Source organism: Diabrotica undecimpunctata, chromosome 2 (assembly GCF_040954645.1).
Source record: "Diabrotica undecimpunctata isolate CICGRU chromosome 2, icDiaUnde3, whole genome shotgun sequence".
NCBI lineage: Eukaryota > Metazoa > Arthropoda > Insecta > Coleoptera > Chrysomelidae > Diabrotica > Diabrotica undecimpunctata.
Window position 1 is genome coordinate 16,730,001 of NC_092804.1, and position 21,191 is coordinate 16,751,191.

General features: G+C 32.0%; 1 protein-coding gene across 2 annotated transcripts in view; it reads left to right on the top strand.

Moving 5' to 3' along the window:
• The first annotated feature begins 241 nt into the window (after nt 1-241).
• The window catches only part of LOC140434255 (facilitated trehalose transporter Tret1-like), an 81,866-nt gene continuing 60,916 nt past the window's right edge, over nt 242-21,191 (top strand). Inside the window, exons 1-2 of one of the 2 annotated variants that reach the window (XM_072522371.1) lie at nt 242-374; nt 8,957-9,105. In XM_072522371.1, coding sequence (XP_072378472.1) covers nt 9,079-9,105 — 27 coding nt within the window. In that variant the 5' untranslated portion in view covers nt 242-374; nt 8,957-9,078. Of the gene's footprint in view, nt 536-8,956; nt 9,106-21,191 lie in introns of both variants that reach the window. The other variant, XM_072522370.1, reaches the window with a different exon arrangement.

Here is a 21,191-nt window from a genome sequence, read left to right on the forward strand (position 1 = left end):
GTATATCCCTATGACTTTTTTAATCGTAGCAGTGACGACAATCAACGTGTTAAAAACTGAAAAATGCCGCAGAAACTCCAGTCTCGGCTTCCAAGACCTAATTTATAATTTGCGTATCGCTTTCTTTATCGGCAGACAATTTGTGGGCAATTTCTCCGCGGTTTGTCTTTTCGCATTCGTCAAAGAAATTTGAGGGCAACGAGCGAATGCGTACGAACAGTTGACCATGTAAACGTCACGCACCATAACAGAAACCAAGTGGAGGCTCGTCAAAGTTGTGACTGGAGCTGGAGGGCAGTTCACTAACATTTACAGAATCGGAATCGCATTCCTGCTGCAGTCGACTTATCTTTTACCTGTTGAGTGTGTGGCGTGTAAGTACGCGGATTCGAACTCCGGTTAGTTTCGCATTAGGCCAGCACTTCTTGTATTTATTACTGCTTAAATAATGACAAGTTTTGAAATGTTTCTATATATAAACTGTTAAACGTGAAGGGTTTAACCACAGTTCAGTGATAAGAATAACGTATTCAAGGTATTACTTTAATATTTTTAAAAAAGTTTCATTATCGTCAAATTAGGTTAAAATTTGCAATTTACTCTCAAAAGTTGCGCATTCTAGTACTTTAATATAAATATTATGTTAAGTACCTTTGGAATATTGTTCTGAAGCTATTTTCTTGTGGCATTTTAAATTAATTTATATTTAAATGGGAATAAGCAACACTTAAAGGTTAAAATACGTTTATTGACGTTTCAATTTCCACTTCGGAAATCGTTCTCAAAATACAAGCATTAGTAAATTAAACAAATTTTGTTTTTTGTTACTTAGTGAAAAATTCTTCTAATAATTTAATTTTATCTGACTCATCTATATTGACAATTCAGACATACCTTATACATTTTAAAGTAGAAGACTTTAAAATGATATTGCCAATATTGTTGAGTTGCGTTCCTGGGACGACTTTACTTATATGATAGTTCATTCGATTACATGAAATCAACTTTAACTTGAGAATATCCGTCAGAAAAGATCATACCATGTAATTCGTCTTTAAAAAGACAAATACATGCCATGATGACAGTAAAATTCTCCTGTTAGTGATTCCATAGTAAATTATGAGGGAAAAACCAGGAAAAAAACCTCATAATACTATCCCGACATGGTAAGTATTTGATCGTGCATTTAGTTTACCTTCAATAAACACCAAATTCCGATTTTATATGTTTGTTATTTAAAAAACATAAATGATGTATTCTCTATATGTTACTGACTTACCAATACTGGTATTTTCCTTTTAATAACTTCCTCTTTCAATATGGGTAACCAGATCCTACTACATTCTGCCGAGGAATTCGCGACACAATTGGTCTCATTTAGCATAATTAGAGCCGCTTCTTTGATTTTTCTCTTTTTACCATCCGTTTCTTTTAGGACTATATTTGAATCATTCCATTGAACCCTATGTTCATTATCCCATGCGTGTTTACAGATTTGAGATCTATCAAATTCTCTATTTTTAATATAGGATTGATGTTCACTTATTCTAACATTTAATGGTCTTGATGTTTCACCTAAATAAAACTGATCGCATTCACAAGGTATTTTATAAATGCAATTCTTTGTCCTTTCTTGTTCATTGTTAGGTTTGGTTTTGGACAAGATAGATCTCAACGTGTTTGTTGTTTTGAATGTTGTTGAAATGTTGAATTTATTTCCTATCCTTTTAAGCTTTTCCGATAATCCTTTTATGTATGGTATTGTTATTGTTCTCGTATTATTCCTTGCATATGCTGTAGAATCTCGTTCTAAGTTGTTTTGTTCTATTCGATCGATTGTTGAAAATTCCTTATTTATAAACGATAAAGGATATTTATTTTTTAATAAAACAGATGTTAACAAATGTTTTTCCTCCAAGAACGAATTTTCGTTAGAACAAGTAATTTTGGCTCTATCGTATAAGGATTTAATAATTCCCTTTTTAATATTAATATTGTGATTTGATTTGAAATTTAAATATCTGTTGGTGTGTGTTGGTTTTCTATACACCTGAGTTTCGTATCCAGTATCGTTCTTAGAGATTAAAACATCCAGAAAAGGTAATGTGTTATTATATTCCTTTTCCATGGTAAATGTTATTGTCTCTTCTTTATCGTTTATATCATTTAGGAATGTGTCCAACAACTCTGATCCATGAGGCCATATTGAGAATACATCATCTACATATCTCCACCATACTAAGGGTTTTAAATTTTGTTTAGAAATAATATTTGTTTCAAAATCTTCCATAAATATATCGGCTAATAATGGAGATAAACTAGAGCCCATTGCTAGTCCAAAACTTTGTTTATAGAATTCATTATTACTTACGAATGTGCCATTAGATAAGACTTTAAATATAGTCAAGACAAAATTAGAAAGTGATGATACATTGGCAACTAGAACAAGACTAAATATATCAGCTATAATGGAGTTAATAACATTATGTACTGATAATACATACTTTCAACTAAATAATGAATTCTATAAACAAAATTTTAGTCTAGCAGTAAACTGTAGTTTATCTTCATTATTAGCCGATATATTTATGGAAGATTTTGAAACAAATATTATTTCTAAACAAAATTTAAAACCCTTAGTATGGTGGAGGTATGTAGATGATGTATTCTCAATATGGCCTCATGGATCAGAGTTGTTGGACACATTCCTAAATGATATAAACGATAAAGAAGAGACAATAACATTTACCATGGAAAAGGAATATAATAACACATTACCTTTTCTGGATGTTTTAATCTCTAAGAACGATACTGGATACGAAACTCAGGTGTATAGAAAACCAACACACACCAACAGATATTTAAATTTCAAATCAAATCACAATATTAATATTAAAAAGGGAATTATTAAATCCTTATACGATAGAGCCAAAATTACTTGTTCTAACGAAAATTCGTTCTTGGAGGAAAAACATTTGTTAACATCTGTTTTATTAAAAAATGATTATCCTTTATCGTTTATAAATAAGGAATTTTCAACAATCGATCGAATAGAACAAAACAACTTAGAACGAGATCCTACAGCATATGCAAGGAATAATACGAGAACAATAACAATACCATACATAAAAGGATTATCGGAAAAGCTTAAAAGGATAGGAAATAAATTCAACATTTCAACAACATTCAAAATAACAAACACGTTGAGATCTATCTTGTCCAAAACCAAACCTAACAATGAACAAGAAAGGACAAAGAATTGCATTTATAAAATACCTTGTGAATGCGATCAGTTTTATTTAGGTGAAACATCAAGACCATTAAATGTTAGAATAAGTGAACATCAATCCTATATTAAAAATAGAGAATTTGATAGATCTCAAATCTGTAAATACGCATGGGATAATGAACATAGGGTTCAATGGAATGATTCAAATATAGTCCTAAAAAAAACGGATGGTAAAAAGAGAAAAATCAAAGAAGCGGCTCTAATTATGCTAAATGAGACCAATTGTGTCGCGAATTCCTCGGCAGAATGTATTAGGATCTGGTTACCCATATTGAAAGAGGAAGTTATTAAAAGGAAAATACCAGTATTGGTAAGTCAGTAACATATAGAGAATACATCATTTATGTTTTTTAAATAACAAACATATAAAATCGGAATTTGGTGTTTATTGAAGGTAAACTAAATGCACGATCAAATACTTACCATGTCGGGATAGTATTATGAGGTTTTTTTCCTGGTTTTTCCATCATAATTTACTATGGAATCACTAACAGGAGAATTTTACTGTCATCATGGCATGTATTTGTCTTTTTAAAGACGAATTACATGTTATGATCTTTTCTGACGGATATTCTCAAGTTAAAGTTGATTTCATGTAATCGAATGAACTATCTTATAAGTAAAGTCGTCCCAGGAACGCAACTCAACAATATTGGCAATATCATTTTAAAGTCTTCTACTTTAAAATGTATAAGGTATGTCTGAATTGTCAATATAGATGAGTCAGATAAAATTAAATTATTAGAAGAATTTTTCACTAAGTAACAAAAAACAAAATTTGTTTAATTTACTAATGTTTGTATTTTGAGAACGATTTCCGAAGTGGAAATTGAAACGTCAATAAACGTATTTTAACCTTTAATTGTGGCTTATTCCCATTTAAATATAAATTACCTTTGGAATATTGCCTAGAGTGTAATTCGTGTAATTTACAAACATTTAAATATTTATATAGAGTAGCTCACAAACAGTTTTTATATTTTTTCTTCTACATTACAAATTTATTACGAATCGATCAGACTTTATGTAAATATTTATATGTGTAGTTTTAAAAAAAAATTAAAAAGTGTATACAAGTAAGTTTTTTACCGAAAAAATGTATTACCCTTTTTCTATAATGCTTCCGATAGCTTTATAAGTATAAAGTATACAATTCAGGTATAAAAAACAGTCGAATTTGTTTATTTCAACGATTTTTTGGTGGTGCGAGATCAACAAATTTAGTATCATGTTAATGTGGTCTGAGTGGAATGAAAAACGAACATTTCGAGCTTTACTAAACTCAGTTTGATGCAGTTTTCGCTAAAATATAGTAATTTGAAATTGATCCAGCTGATGCGCTTTAACTCGCACCCGTCGCGTCGTTCGAGCGCAACTGTACTCGCTCTTTTTAATATTAATATCTCTACGAAACAAAAAATAACTTTTGAGTGTCTCGAAAATCTCAAATTTTTCATTAATTGTGGTAATGTAAATTACCACTTGTTTAAAAATATTACAGCAAATGAAATATATAATACGAGCCCCTTCCCATATCAGTTGGCCCAAAGCGCAGTGTAAATTTTAGAATATAGAATATTTTATAACGTAATGAAAACTATTGATTAAACAAAATAATAATTAATAATAATAAATTTAAAAAAACGCATAGAATATGTAATATTAACAAAGTTAATTAGTTAACAGAGTTACTTAAATCCCCTTTATTTTTAATGACATCCACAATTCTTCGAGGCATAGTTTTTACCAAGTTCTGACAAAATTCTAATGTAAACGAATCCCATATTTCTTACAATTTTTCCTTTAATTCGTTGACGAACCTGGCAGGATGTTTTCTCAAAGCTTTTTTCATTTCGCGCCACAAAGTCTCTATCGGGGGCAAGTCGGGACTGTTGCTGCCCCAGATCATCACAGATGCAGGAAATTTGACTTTTCTCTTCAGACAGCCATGATGGAAAGCTTAATTTTTCCTACGAATGATGCGACCCCTACTGTCTCCAACATACACACATCAAATCTGGACTCATCACTCCATGATATTGAATCCCATTGCGACTGAGTCCAATCTTTATGCTCTTTTGACCATCTTAGTCGATTTTTCTTTTATTGCAATGTTAAAAGTGGCTTTTCCTTAGCCTAAAATAAAATGAAATTTTTTAAAAACAATTCGTACTAACTTTTTTAACTATCAAACTTAATTTGTAAGTACCAAATCCATTTTTTTGGACCTCTCGGTGACATGTTGATCTAGAAACGTGTCTTCCAATAACGTCACTCTATAAAACGCTTAACTTCATATAATTAGCTCGTCGATTTTTCACTATAATGCGTCTTATTGCCCTTCGATATGCTTCGGGTATTTTACTTTTTCGTACATTTCTATATTTTGTGACGACCGAACCTGTATTTTTGTATCTTCTGACTATATTTCTTACACTATAGCGTGACAATTACATATTCGCGATTTCCGAATTGGATTTTCCAAAACCAAAAAATCTAATAATGATTGAACACATTTTCTCATCGATAACTTTACCTCGACCCATTGTACATTCCACAAACGGCAAAAAGCTTTACAATACTACAAAATTTATTTGACTTTAACTGACAATATTATTGTTTTGATGTCATTTTTTCATAGCTTTCTCTGGATTTAACGTTATTATGAAAAAAATCAACGTTTATTGACATAAGTGAATGCTTAACCAGGGTTTAGTGAAATTTTTTTTATTGTTGAAAATAAATAACAAACCATAAGGGTAATGTTTTTAATAAATATTAATAAAAATGGCATATTAGCTAATATGGGAACTTATAAAAACATGCAGAGTATAATTTGTTTATGGTAATCAACTTAACTGCAAATTCCATAGGTGGGCCAACTGATATGGGAAGGGGCTCGTACACGGTTTAGTTTTTATTTTAGCTAATTTGCACTATATGAATTATATTTAGTGGACTGCTTTTTATTAATGTTAGTTTTTTTTATTTAAATTAACGTGCATGTGACCCAATGTCTATGGCCATTAGTACGAGTTACTGTTTACATGTTAATATAATATAAATTACAAATAATATAGTTAACATTTAACATAATCAAAACATTTAACATTTATATTTTGTTTATTAGTTGATTTTTGTCCAGGAATTTGATACTACTACGTCCAACTCTATTTCATTACACATATTACGAGCAATTTATATTGTACATACTCTTACAAATTGCTCAGTTCTTGAATCCCGAAGATATTGTATAAATAGAAAATTAATGTCCAAGAAAATTGAAATACTTTTACCGCCAGTGTATGAATGAGTACCAAATTATACAGATACTGCATGTATAAGAAGTGTATGTATGTGCATTTCTTCAGGAGTTAAATGTTGATCATTTTGCAAATACAACAAAAAAAATCGTGCTAAAACATTTACAATGCAAATGATGATGGTGATGAAGAAAACGATGATGTATAGTTTTGTTATTAAATGATAAATTATTATTCTAGAAAGAATAATGATAATTTAAACAATAATTTATAAAACGATAAAATAAACAATAATTTACGAGACATGCAGAAGCTATTTTTTTGTAGAGATGTTTATATTACAAAGTACGAGTACAGTTTCTCTCGAGCGACCCACGTGCGTTCATTACGGAGACTATGGCATGGTATCCTCACCTATTTAAAGAATTTGTAATTACTACTACTAATTCATGGCAGATTTGGATGGCTAGATAGCGTTGGGCCTCTGTAGATGTATAAAAAAGCCTCCCCTAACGTCAGAGGGATGAGAGTGTTCAGTAGAATGAAAAAGATGAGAAAAATATAAGATAAATGTTATTATTTTAACGTTGTACTGCAGTTTAAAAAAGAAATAGCAAATTTGGTCATGTCATTTTTCCTAGCCCTTTATTTTGTTTGCTAAAAGTTTTCTGAAAAACTTTGACTTTTCTTATAAAAGATTGGTTAATTTCTGATCTTAATGTTGTCAATTATTAACGTAACAGTGATTTAAAAAAAAATTCCATCTTGGCTTCTAAGGGCCATAGAACATTTTTTTTGGTTTTAAAAGTTGTGAACTAAATTCTGCGGAATTATTCTAAATGTTTATAAGCTTCTTCTTCTTCTTTTGGTGCCTATCCTCTGTGGATGTTGGCAATCACCTTGATCCATACAACTTTATGACAGCTGCTCTAAATAGATGTATGGTAGTCATTCCTGCCCACTGTATGATGTTCTTCAACCACGATGTCCTTCTGCGCCCTTGAGATCTTTTGCCTTCTATCTTGCTTTGTAAAATTAGTTGAATTAGTTGATACTTCTCATTGCGCATCACATGCCCTAAGTATGTCATCTTTCTGATTTTTAGGATACGAATAATTTCCAGATCTTTATTCATACGTTGGATCACGGTGTTGTTTGTAACATGATGGATATAGGAAATTCTGAGCATGTGGCGGTAGCACTACATTTCGAAGACTTCTAATCGTTTGGATGTTGACTCCGTCAAGGTCCAGGCTTCGACTCCATATAAAAGGGTAGAAAATACATAGCATCTCAAGACTCGTGTTCTTATATCAATGTTCAGGTGCATATTACATAAAATCTTCCTGAGGCGATTGAAGACAGCTCTCGCCTTTTCTATACGACATCTTATTTCCTGTGGGTGGTCCCATTCCTTATTTAGGCTGCATCCAAGGTATGTAATTTTGTCGATTATTTTCAAGGGTTCATTATTAGCTGTGAATTGGTGCTGTATTACGTCGTTTTTACTTACAAGAATTTTGGTCTTCTGTCAAAGGCTTCCACTACACGGTCTATTAATGTTTGCAGATCCTCCGCATTATCAGCAATCAAAACCGTATCGTCTTATCGTTTATAAGCTTAAAAAGTGCTATTTATTATTAAATCATTTTGTGTACATAAATATAATTATTTAAACTTTTTTTCCATAGGTTATTCGTATACGTCTTAAAGAAGAAAATAAGCTCCAGATTATTGAGATCTATACAGTCAAGTTATCTGGAAGAGTTTTAGAAATTAACTCATTATGCAAAAAAATCTTATAAACAAATTAAATTCTGCAAAAACTGTTTAAACGATCTGGCCCATATTTTGCACACAATTCAAATACCATAACATCCTCAAGTTCATGTACATTTACACAAATTTAAACAAATAATAAAAAAGTTATTACCAATATTCAAAAACATCGATTTTGTTTCTTATTTTGCAATTATTTTTTTGTTTATCTTCCGATTGTAATTTAGTATATCTCATTTTGTGTATCTTTTTTTGAAAAAGTTGTGTGTTGATATCAAATCTCTAAATAGACTTTTAGAGAACTCTCTAAGTTTTTAAGTTATGATCAAAATAATAAATTTGGCGTTTTGATTGTTTATTTAAAAATATTTCCACTAAAAAATTGATGAATCCCTAGATGAGAGTCTTTTTGTAATATCTCATACTACACATTTTAACTGTCAAACCCATCTATATAGTTGTATTGAGTAAAAACTTAATTGGCCTATATATCTTTATATATAATGATTCGGATATTTAAAGACTGTATTTTGTATAGCAAAATTGTATACAAGCAAAAAGTACTGGCCTAAATTTACCTTTTGCCTCAGCCTAAGTACACGGTACCAAAATATGTGTGTTATAGGTAGTTGCCTGTGCTCTTGCGGTGCGTTTTGTATTGACATGCGAATTTGAGGAGCCTGAAAGAAGCCAGTGGCCAGTTTCTTGCAACTATTTCGAGAAGACAGGACGTTGACCACCGACAACATGAAGATGCCCAAAAAGTATACATTGGTAAGTACAGTCTTTCATACTCATGTCTGCACTGCAAGTTAATTTTACGTTCATAATTAGTATTTTTAGAAAAACTGAGATCATTTGAATGGTATATTTACCCATGAGAGTTTTATATGTGAATAAATAGCCATTGTCGTTATTGCAAAACAGGTTATTATGTACGATATTACAAGTGTTTTTTATAAAATGTTGTCTAGTACTATTAATGAGCAATGGTTTTTATGCTGGTTTGCCTTGTTTGAATTCGTATACGTACTTCATGTACTTTACGGATTTGTCCATTTGCTTCATTCAGTTAATATTCAAAGCATTCAATTTTTGCTATCAATTTCACTATATTGGATTCCAAAATAATACTAAAAATTAAAAACTTTAAAATTCTTATCTTGTAACCGGTGTCAACTTTTAAAAAGTTTACTTCTGTATCAGTTTCTTAATTAGTTTTATTGTTTGCTAAATTTAATTATGTAGGTTCTATAGGACGGTATTGACTTACTTAGTTCCATTAACTCACACTGGAGCATAGAGTGTATGTACCTAGTAAATGGTAAATATTCAATCGTAAGCGGTTAGAATGAGACCATTTGCCAATTACTTCTCAGGTAAACTATCATATTATAGATATTTAAAATCATGAACAAACCTTTTTCTCCGTTTTTTAAACGTTATAGACAGAACCTAATACCTACACCAAGATTAATAATTTATTACTTATGCTAAATTTTTATACCACAGACATTGGATAATACTTCTAGATTATATGGACCGATAACTCTTGGTATAGTACCTATGGGTCGCTCAATATTTCATGAGCTCTGTTAACTGACAACGCGGTAAAATAGTTCGCATATATTCTTTAGGCTACTTTTTTAAAGTTCGATATTTTCCACGCTCGTCGCTCGTTTTCTCCTCTTCTTTACTTTCTCTGTCTCAGTCTTTGTGCTTTAATAAAGTTTACTATATCTTCCTTTTTGGTCATATTTACTATTTCATGGTTCATCAGTCTCATGTATCCTTCTTGTTCTGTCTGTATTGGGCCGTTTAGTATTCTCATAATTTTGCTCTTAATTATTCTTAGGTTTTCTATATCTTTTTTCGTAAGACACATTGCTACTGCTTCATATGCTATCACTGGTCTACTTGCTTTATCTATTTTTGATTTTTGGTTTTTGCTCAGGTTTTTGTCTTTAAGTAGTCTTTCTTCCATGAGTTACAGTATATTGTCATTCATCCAACTTTTTTACTTCTCTTTATTTTCTATTAGATGTTCTTCTCTGATCTTGTTAAAGGTTTCACATATATTCTGGAGTAATTCTTCTGGATCATATGTTTGCTCCATGTTACTAAGCTTTTCTGAAAGAATCCGTGCGACTGTCTCTTTGTTTCCTTATCTTTTAGTCTTCTCATATCACATTTTTTGTTACTATTCTTTTTTGTAACCTTTTTAAATCAAACCTAAATTTACCAATACCAGGAACATGATCTGACAATATGTCAGCACCGGGGTAACTTTTAACTGAGAGGCATCCATTACGGAATCTCTTGTTCACCATTATGTAATCAATTTGATTTCTTATTATGTTTCCTAGTTGATCTTGCGGAGAGACCAAGTATACAAACATTTTGGTAGTAGTTTGAAGAACGTATTTAGTATTACAAATTCTTCTTCCTCTACAAATCTTTCTCCCCTTTCATTTCTCTTCCCTAGACCAAAATCACCAATGGATTCACCGCTTTTCCCTTTACCAATGTTCGCATTTAAGCCACCCATAATAATAATTATATCTTCTTTTTTAATTTGTTTAAGTGAATTTATCAACAGCTCATAGAATTGCTCTATCTCTTCTTCTGGTTTATCGCTGGTTGGGGCTTGTAAAACATTTAATTTGACCGGAGTAGTATTCAGTTGGATTATTATTAATCTTTCAGAAACAGGTATAACATTTGTAACATATTGACGTAATTGAGGAGATACGATTACTCCAACCCCATACATATGTTGACCGTCATCATTTCCCAAGTGATATACCATATCGTTGTCAACAATACAACCACCACTATTTGGCCACCTCATTTCGCTTATGCCCATTATACCTACTCCAAGTCTGGTCATTTGTTGAATGGTATTATGAAGTTTTCCAGCCCAATACATTGTCTTCATATTCCAGGTACATATTTTGATAATCAACTCATAAAGTTTTTAGAGAGACTTTTCCAGTTCTGTCACAGGGGTTTCTCTGGGTTACGGTATTACGAATAGTAAACTATTATTAAAAATTATGTAAGTTAAAAGCAATAAAATAATAAAACACAATCACAACTACATATCACGTAATTAAAGTAGAATTTAAAATACAGCTGGTTTTGCTTAAACATTAAATCTGTTTGGTAGATCATTTGGTTTAAAATGTTTCAGCCTACGCACTTTATTATTGTCATCGAATAACCGCTCCGCGAGTACATTGGGATGTACTTTTATCCGTTCACCATATTTGACACTGTAACTTGTTACAAATTCTTATACCAAAGTCATTTCCAGATCTTTTTTATAGAGGAGGATGTAACACCATGAAGCATTTAGTATAGACCTTAACCTTTTATTCTGGAAAGCGTTGGAGTACCTATTGCAAGATTAGAATTGCTGGCGGTGCCCCATAGCTGAATACCATATGTCCACATGGGCTTGAGGATCGCCTTGTATATAAGCAGTTTGTTATATAATAAATGTTAATTTAGAGTTTCGACCAATCAACCAGTACATATGTCTAAATTTAATGCCCAGTTGTTTTCTTTTGGTAAATATTTGCTTCTTCCAGGTTAGTCGTTTCTTAAGATGGATACCTAAGCATTTTGTGTCATTTGCCTTACTTAATTGCTTCCCATTGAATGTGACTGGAGGGCATTCACCTCTTTTTATTGGTACCTCGTACATGTGTTGACTTGTCTCATTTACTCTAATTTGCCATTTTTTTAGGCAAATGTCTATTTTATTTAGGTTTTTTTTTTGTAAATTTTCTGATGCTTTTGTGGGATTAAAGTCCATGGTCAGTATTGCGATGTCGTCTGCAAAAGTAGAAACTTCTGTGTTACTACTGGATGGAAGGCCTGCAGTGAACATTAGGAATAAAATAGTATACTTCTAGGTAGATTACTGCTACTAGGACGATATTAAACAGGGCCGCTTACAGACTATATGCTTGTCTTAAGCCTTAGAACACACGCATTTAGTAAACACAAAAAGTGACTCAAAGCAATCCATGCGAACTCCACTTTTTTTTGTAACACCGTACTTTATTTATAAATTGTAAACTTAAATTGTAACATTACTACTATTGTAACATTACTTACTACTCTTCTTCTTTTTCTTAAAGTTCCATCTCCTATCGGAGGTTGGATATCATAACGGCTATGGTCACTTTGTTGGCTACTGCTCTGAAAAGTTGTAGTGAACTACAGTTAAACCATTCTCTAAGGTTCCTCAGCCAGGAGATGCGTCTTCTTCCTATGCTTCTTCTTCCTTGGATCCTTCCTTGCATAATAATTCTCAGCAGCTCATATTTTTCTCCTCTGGTTATGTGACCCAAATACTCTAGTTTTCTTCTTTTTGTACTGTTCATAATTTCTAACTCCTTATTTAGACGTCGTAGTACCTCAGCATTGGTAATCCTTTAAACCCACTGAATTTTTAATATTCTTCTGTAACACCACATTTCGAACGCTTCTATTTTTCTTATGTGTTGTTTCTTCAATGTCCAAGCTTCCATTCCGTATAGTAAGATAGAAAATATGTAACATCTTAGAGCCCTCAATCTGAGATGCAACTGAAGGTCTCTGTTGGTAAGCATTGTCTTCATTTTCACAAATGCTTGCCTTGCAGTTTCAATTCGGACTTTGCTTTGGTCATTTTTGTCATCAACCTAGGTTCCCAGATATTTGTATGTCTCTACTTTTTCTATTTGGGTTTGCTCTATCATTAATCTTTCATTTCCATCTTGCGTTTTTTAGACAATCATAAATTTAGTTTTTCTCTTATTTATTTTTAGTCCGTATCTAATGCAATAATCGTTAATTCTATTTACCAATTCTTGTAGCGATTCCAGAGCGTCTGCAATTATAACGGTGTCATCAGCGAATCTTATGTTATTTACTATTCTTCCGTTTACAGAGATTCCATCACCCAGATCCGCTATCGCTTCCTGGAATATGGCTTCACTGTACACGTTAAACAGTAATGGTGACAGAACACAGCCCTGTCTTACTCCTCTCTTTATATCTATATTTTCGGACTTTTGTTCTTCTATCTTTATATTGGACTTTTGATTCCAATACAGATTGATAATGATTCGTAAGTCTCGTCTGTCTATATCTTTGTTTCTCAGTACTTCTATTAATTTTTCATGTCGGACCCTGTCGAATGCCTTCTCGAAGTCTATGAAACAGGAATAAATATCTAGGTTCATATCTAAGCATCTTTGAGAGAGGACATTAAAAGCAAACAATGCCTCTCTCGTTCCCAGTCCCTTGCGGAACCCAAACTGAGTATCATCCATATCATCTTCTAGTTTTCTATATAATCTTCCATGAATCACCTTTAGAAATATTTTGAGGGTATGGCTTATTAGTGATATTGTCCTATAGTCTGAAAAATCCTTGGCATATTCTGTTTTTGGTATTGCTACAAAGGTGGACACCAACCATTCCTGTGGGATTTTCCAGTTTTATATACTTCATTAAATAGGTCCAGAAGTACAGGTAGAGTTTCATCGTCTAGACATTTCAGTAGTTCCGCAGGTATTTCGTCTGGACCTACAGTTTTTCCGTTTTTTGTGTTTGGTATTGCTTGTTCGATTTCCTCTATTATGATCTCTAGCTCCGTTTCGCTGTCGATTTCTTCCGGTTCTTGTCGATTATCCCCAAACAGATCTGTTATGTATGTCTTCCATTTCTTTAATTTCTCTTTAATTTCTATAATGATTTTTCCATTTGCGTCTTTCAGAAGGGCATCTTTCTTTTTTCTACTTACTACCCAGAAACAAAAAAATATGTATAATATAGATGTAGTCAGCCACTTGGAAAGTCCATAGCAAAGTAGCTTTCGAATTAAGTAGAAAGGTGCACAAGAGTTTGCTATGGAACTCTGAGGACCTCATCGTTGTGTTTATATAAATGGGTTTCTACATTAGAATGTAGTGCGAGATATGTATTTGTATAAATTAATCTATCTTAATTATCACGACTAAAAGGTTCCATTATTTCCTCGTCAATAAAATTTTTATTTTCGTATTTTCCACATCAAATCAATTTTCTATTAAAGATTTTCTCGTAAAACGATCTAACAGCAAGTTAACGATACATTAAAATAAATCTGATTAGAAAAATATAATTTCACCACTGCTTCATACTAGTATTCCAAAAAGATCGTTAAAATAATTTCATGGAATATTCTTTTCCATTAACGTCACTTATTGAACAAATAAAAAGTGGGGTAACAATGGGTATTTAAAATTTGTTGGGTAACCCATAATAGAGGTCATAACATTTTCCTATGTGTAATTATTTAAAAAAATAAAAACTATAATTTAAAAAATACTTTTCTATTATATAACAATAGATATATCGTAAAATAATGAATAGAAATTGATTATATTTATCGAATAGTTTATGGATAGGAAAAAAACCATACTTAAATATTATTTTTATATATGGGTTAAGCCACAAATGATTGTAATGAAAATTACATGAAGTTTCGATTTCCACTCCGGAAATCTTTTTCAAAAAAGATTATTTCAAAAAATAATGAGGTGTTATAACCGGAAATTGTTTAGGGGTTATGTTTTTCAAACAAATAGCGTTGCTTTTAGTTGAAAATTCTGAGGGTGGTGTTTTTATCCTCAGCATGATATTAAATTCTGATTATTTTTTTGTTTATGTATTATGCGTTTGTGTATGATGTGTTAATGTATTATATGTGTATCTATTGTGTGTTGAATATGTATTATGTAGAAAAAGAACAGCAGCAACAAATAAGTAGCAATATTATTATTATTATGCAAAATAAAAGTGTTTCCACGCATTACGCGCAAGTCGCTTACCTTTGAATGGCGTTCTGTAGGACTTGGGTAACCCACGTAGACTTGAGTGACTTGATTCGTCACTGCACAACTTTCTTGGTAATTTGTAAAATGAGTGCTAGATTCTTCTATGAGGTTATCGTCGTGTGGCTATCACGAAAGCTGAAGCTAACAATTGCGTCGTAGTACCTTCTTTGGTTAGTAAAATAAATAAATACTTATAGATTCCCTAACAATGTATAATTGTCGATTATGTGTCTCCGACTTTCTATTAATCTGTTAACGTTGGTATATTCTTGTTGCTGACTTCTTCTTTTGGTATTGGTAACCAGAACCTGCTACATCCTGCTGATGGGTTTTCTACATATTGTTCTTCATCAACTAGGCTACTTCTTTGATTTTTTTCTTTTTCTCTGTATTCTTTGTCTCATGTGTGTTGACATGTGTTTCATGCTTGTTTATCCTGACACTTAGTCGTCTTGTGGTTTTTCCCACATATAAATTGTTGAATTGAGAGGGAATTTTATAGATGCAGTTCATTGATCTTCCTTGTGTTGTTAAGTTTGGTTTTGGACAGAAAAGATCTCAGTTTAATATTTATTTTAACTGTTGTTGTAATGTACTTATTGCCTATCCTTTTTAATTTTTCCGATAATTCCTTTAAATATTGTATTTTGTCATCTTTAAATCCCTTCTTGTGAGCGTTTCTGGATTGCTTGTGGTGTTTTATTTTTTCCTTTCGTCAATCTTGTGAATTTTCTTGTTTATAAATGACAATGGGTAATTATTTTTTGTTAAAACCGTTGTTAGCAGGTTAGCATTTTCATTAGAGCAGGTCTTCTGGGCTCTACGGGCTTTATCTAATTGCATTTTAGATGTTTACGTTATGGTTTGAATGGTAATTTAAATATGTTTTGGTGTGGGTTGGTTTTCTGTAAACTATGTGAACATCCAGAATATCCTGTATATTCCTGAGTCTCTTTTTTCAACCAGGTCCTCTCTAAACTCTTACTATTCTTTAATCAGGGTAGAGTCTTTCTGTTTTAAAATACAGACTATATTTAAAATGTTTACTCACTGTTTCTTTACAATTTGAGCAATTAATCATACGCATTTGAGGCGTTGTCACATTTGCCTTAATAAAACACTGCAATTGACAAGTTAATTTACATGGCATATGTACTTTGATTTATAGAGAACAAGTTTTGAAATCGAATGATTAACATTAACAAAAAAGTTTGTTTTTATTGAAAAAAAAAAAAAAAAAATGGAATATAATGGCATTTCTTAGACATTTTTGATATAAATAGTTAGAAATCATGTCATTTTTATTAGTTTTTTTCTAAGATATTTAATTATTCTAATAATAATTTTCTCTATATCTTTACACTCACTGTAGACAATCTGCTCTGTAGCATTCTATTAATAAGAAACACATTAAAATAATTATTTTCCGATACTATACACTATCGATTTTAGCTTTACAGTATGTAAAGTTCTATCGATTTAATTTATGCCGATTACCAACATTTTCTTTTATTTTTATTAACTTATGCTGGGGTTTTCAATAGAAAGTTCCGAACTTTGGCAGTTCGGAAGTTGGTAACGACATATTGTTGAAGCTGCATCTGTTAAAGCTGCATCTGTTAAATAGAAAGAAATTTGGTTATTAGAAATTACCAAAATAGGTCGATTTTTGATTTTAATCTATTATTCTTTAAAATTATAATCTAATATACAGAGTGAAACACCATCGTATGATGACGTCATCACCAGTTTTTTTAAATGGAACCCCCATTTTTTACAAATTATAGATTTTCATTGCTGAGTTGATTCCAAGAATGTATAACACGTTGCTTCAAATTGGTACCGGATGGCAAAAATGTAAAGTAACGAATAAATTCATTATTAGCTAAATAAACAAAATTATTAGAAATTCCTGAAACAGGCCGAATTTTGATTTTAATTTACTATTTCTTCAAATAATAATCTAATATACAGGGTGAACCAGCTTCTTATGATGACGTCATCACCATTTTTTTAAATAGAAAAAGAAGAAATTTTTTTTTTCAATTTATAGATTTCCCTTGCTGAGCTGATTCCAGGAGATTTAAGAGCATCAAATTCAGGTATTCGATTAAATTCAATAAAATCCAATACATAGTGACCTTAATTTCTATTTCTTCTTCTTCTGGTTTTACGGACCTTCTGATTGGGATCTCAAATAATTATTTTTTCATTTTCATAAAGGTTTAAAAATTCAATAGTTGCTTCATAGACCATTCCTTCAAGTCATCATCTACAAGTCGTTGAAAAAGAACAATGTTCACTTGCACAGACTTATCGATTAAATGTGGCGCGAATTTTTTGGCGCCTATGAACTGTTTATTTAAGTGCTGACGTCGTCTCACACACTACTTGAGATTTGTTAAGTACCTACAATTTGTACCAAATATTTTTAAGTGTTGCGTGAGTACCCGCCTGCAGACTTACTACACTAAAGGTATTTTACTCTATTAAATCACTGAAACGTCTGAACCAACCTTTAGAAACATCTCCTTTGTGGTACAAATAGAAGAGAACTATTCTGTACATCCCTGATAAATTATATTTAATGACAAACATTTTCTAAATAACAATATTATTAATGTATATATATCTTATTTTAAACTTTTTTTTGTTATTAAATATAATGCATCTACCAATGTTTGCTGGCAAATTGTATGGTCAAGGTTTTTTTTTTATTTTATATGTTTAGATAACAAAGTTGTTCTCAATTCTGCATTGTAATTTTTTGATGATACTAAATAGGTACCTATCATAAAAACATATTATACACTGCAAAACATTTTCGTTTGTTTTTTACACAATTTTAGTAATTTTTTAAAACTAAATTTTGGCTTTTTTAATGCAAAAACTTCTTCTTTTGGCATCATAACCCTGGATGGGTCTTTACCTGTCTGGCTATGTCCTTCCAATCAGATCTCTGGGGCCCTTCTCAACCATCTCGTCCTGGGCCTTCCTTTTTTCCGCCTTCCTACCGGCTTCCACTGTAACATCTTCTTTGTCATTTTAATGTCTTCTTATCGCTGAACATGTCCCAGCCATGACAGTCTTTGACTTTTCAAGAATCTTACAATGTCATACCCTTTATTCAGTTCATTAACCTCGTCGTTTCTCGTGATTCTCCATGTGCCGTCTTCCTCTTGCACCGGGCCATATACTTTTCTCAGTATCTTTTCCTCGAATGTTCTGAGTTGGCCTATTTTTTCGTCATTACCCATAGGTTTCACAACCATAGGTTACTACGGGTCTAATCAAAGCTCTGTAGATAGTCATTTTGGTTTTTTTTTGTCTACTAATTTCGATGTCATCAATCTTTTATCAGCAAAGTATGTACGATTTCCACTGGAAATACGTGCATTAATTTCGCTACTTACGGAATTCTTTTGATTGATTTCTGTGCCCAGATATGTGAAGGCCCCCACGTTCAATAGTATAATAATTGTCTATTGCTATTATTATTTTCATTTTCAGGTGTTCTTTTGATGTTCGTGGACTTAGTTTTTGTTTCGTTTATTTTAAGCCCTCTTTTTTGTGCTTTAGGATCAATTTCCTTGAACGTTTCCATTAGTCGTGTCGTGCTTCTACTAATAATGGTGACATCGTCTGTATATGCAGTAATTTGTACTGTTTTGGTGTTTATATGACCGGTTACATTGGTTTTTCTGATGACTGTTTCAATAACGAGGTTGAACAGCATGGTTGAATGCAAAGACTGGTCATTCTTAATTTAACTCACATTTTAAACAAGTTTATTCCACTTGTAACGAATATTCGAGGTTCATTTGGTATGTGTAAAATTTAAATTTACTTATAAATGAACAAAATGGCTTTTGAAAAAACCGAGCTGTCATAGGCATCATATTAGACCTGAGGAGTGATATACACAAATCCTTAACAACAAAACAACATTATATCGCAATATTTTTTGATGTAAGAAAAACATTCAATACATATTGGAGATACAACATATTAAAAATTTACAGTTTCGGAACTGCTTTTCGGAACATTCAACTGCCTTTATTTTATCAAGAATTGTTCCCTCAAGGCTCAAATATTAGTAATTTTCAACCTTACAGTATCTTACAAATTGTTCAATATTACATACAAATAGACAGAGAAGGAATTCAAATATTACTTGTTTATTTAAAATTCCAATTCTTCAAGTCTCAAGTCTTAGATCCTTTTTTCAGATGTTTTAAAAGGGTTTGGTAATATATTTTGTCAAAATTCTCTTTAAATTTTGATGGTTTTATTAATATTGTGCAAGAGAATATTGATTATTTCTTGCTGATATTGTGTATATTAATTTTACATATCTACCGAGTATCATTAAGAAATCTTGCCATAATAATTGTCTTTTGAAGTGGAATTTGATTTTATAAATAATTCAGCAGGAGAACGTGGCTAAGGTTAAGTATTAAAATATCTGATTTATACAACTCGTCTGATTAAAAAGTGAATAATATATTATTGAGAAATGTTATTTTAATTGTTTGTCATTGTATAGGCTCTTCCAATAGAGACTTTGACATTTAGTACCAGCCATATTGTTGAAGCTTCATCTGTCAAATTGACGGTTATTAATTTATTCAGTTTGTTTTTCCAAATCACTATGATATACACTTGGTACCGAAGTGGAAAATGATGCGTCACCCCAAAAACCAAGAAATAACACTCACGTAGAACCTCCTTCAATATTTGAAGTGAAAGACGCAATCACACGACTCAAAAATAGCAAGTCCCCAGGAGTGGATTGTATCCCCGCAGAGCTCATCAAACATGGAGGTAACAGCATTATGCATCAAATTCACAACATAATAGTCAAAGTCTGGGAAGAAGAACAAATGCCAGAGGAATGGTGCACTGGAATCATATGTCCACTGCACAAAAAGGGAGATTTGTTGGAATGTAAAAATTATAGGGGTATAACTCTTCTGAATACAATGTACAAAATATTCTCCAACACCCTGTACAGCCGTTTAAGTACGTACGTGGAAGAAACCCTTGGTGAGTATCAAAGCGGTTTTAGGCCAGGTAGGTCAACAATTGACCAGATTTTTGTGCTACGTCAAATCTTAGAAAAAACCAATAAATTTAATATTGACACGTTCCATCTCTTTGTGGACTTTAAGTCAGCGTATGATAGCGTCCTAAGAGGTAAATTATACGAAGCCATGAATGAACTTAACATTCCCCATAAATTAATAAGGCTCGTAAAAACAACTATGAGTAAAGTGATCTGCAGAGTGCAAATACAAGGCGATATGTCACAAGCGTTTGAAACATATGCAGGGTTAAGGCAGGGAGACGCGCTGGCGTGCCTTCTCTTTAATATAGCGTTAGAAAAGACTATAAGAGATGCCGAGTTACACAATAGGGGAACAATCTTTAATAAATCAACGCAGATTATGGCTTACGCTGACGATCTGGATTTGATCGCACGTACTACACGAGGACTTAAAGAGATGACTTCCTCCTTCTTGACAGCCGCACAAAATATGGGCCTTAAAATAAACGAGGAAAAAACCAAAATGTTAGCATCTATTCCAAATAACAGAGATAGAGCTAGAAACGCCGAAGAAAACTTCAGTATAGACCAATATAATTTTGAGGTAGTAAATAAGTTTACATATTTGGGTTCTCTCATAACAAACGATAATGACACATCTGAAGAAGTAAAACGGAGGGTACTGCTAGCAAACAAATGTTATTTTGGACTAAGCAAGCAGCTAAAAAACAGAAATTTAAGCCAGAAAACCAAACTAATAATATATAGAACACTCATCCTACCAGTGCTGACATATGGGTCAGAAACATGGACCATCTCCAAAACAGACGCAAATCTTCTGCTCGTCTTCGAAAGGAAGATACTAAGAAGAATAATGGGCGCATTCTGTGAGAATGGTATTTGGAGAAGGCGATATAATTTCGAATTGTACGAGAAGT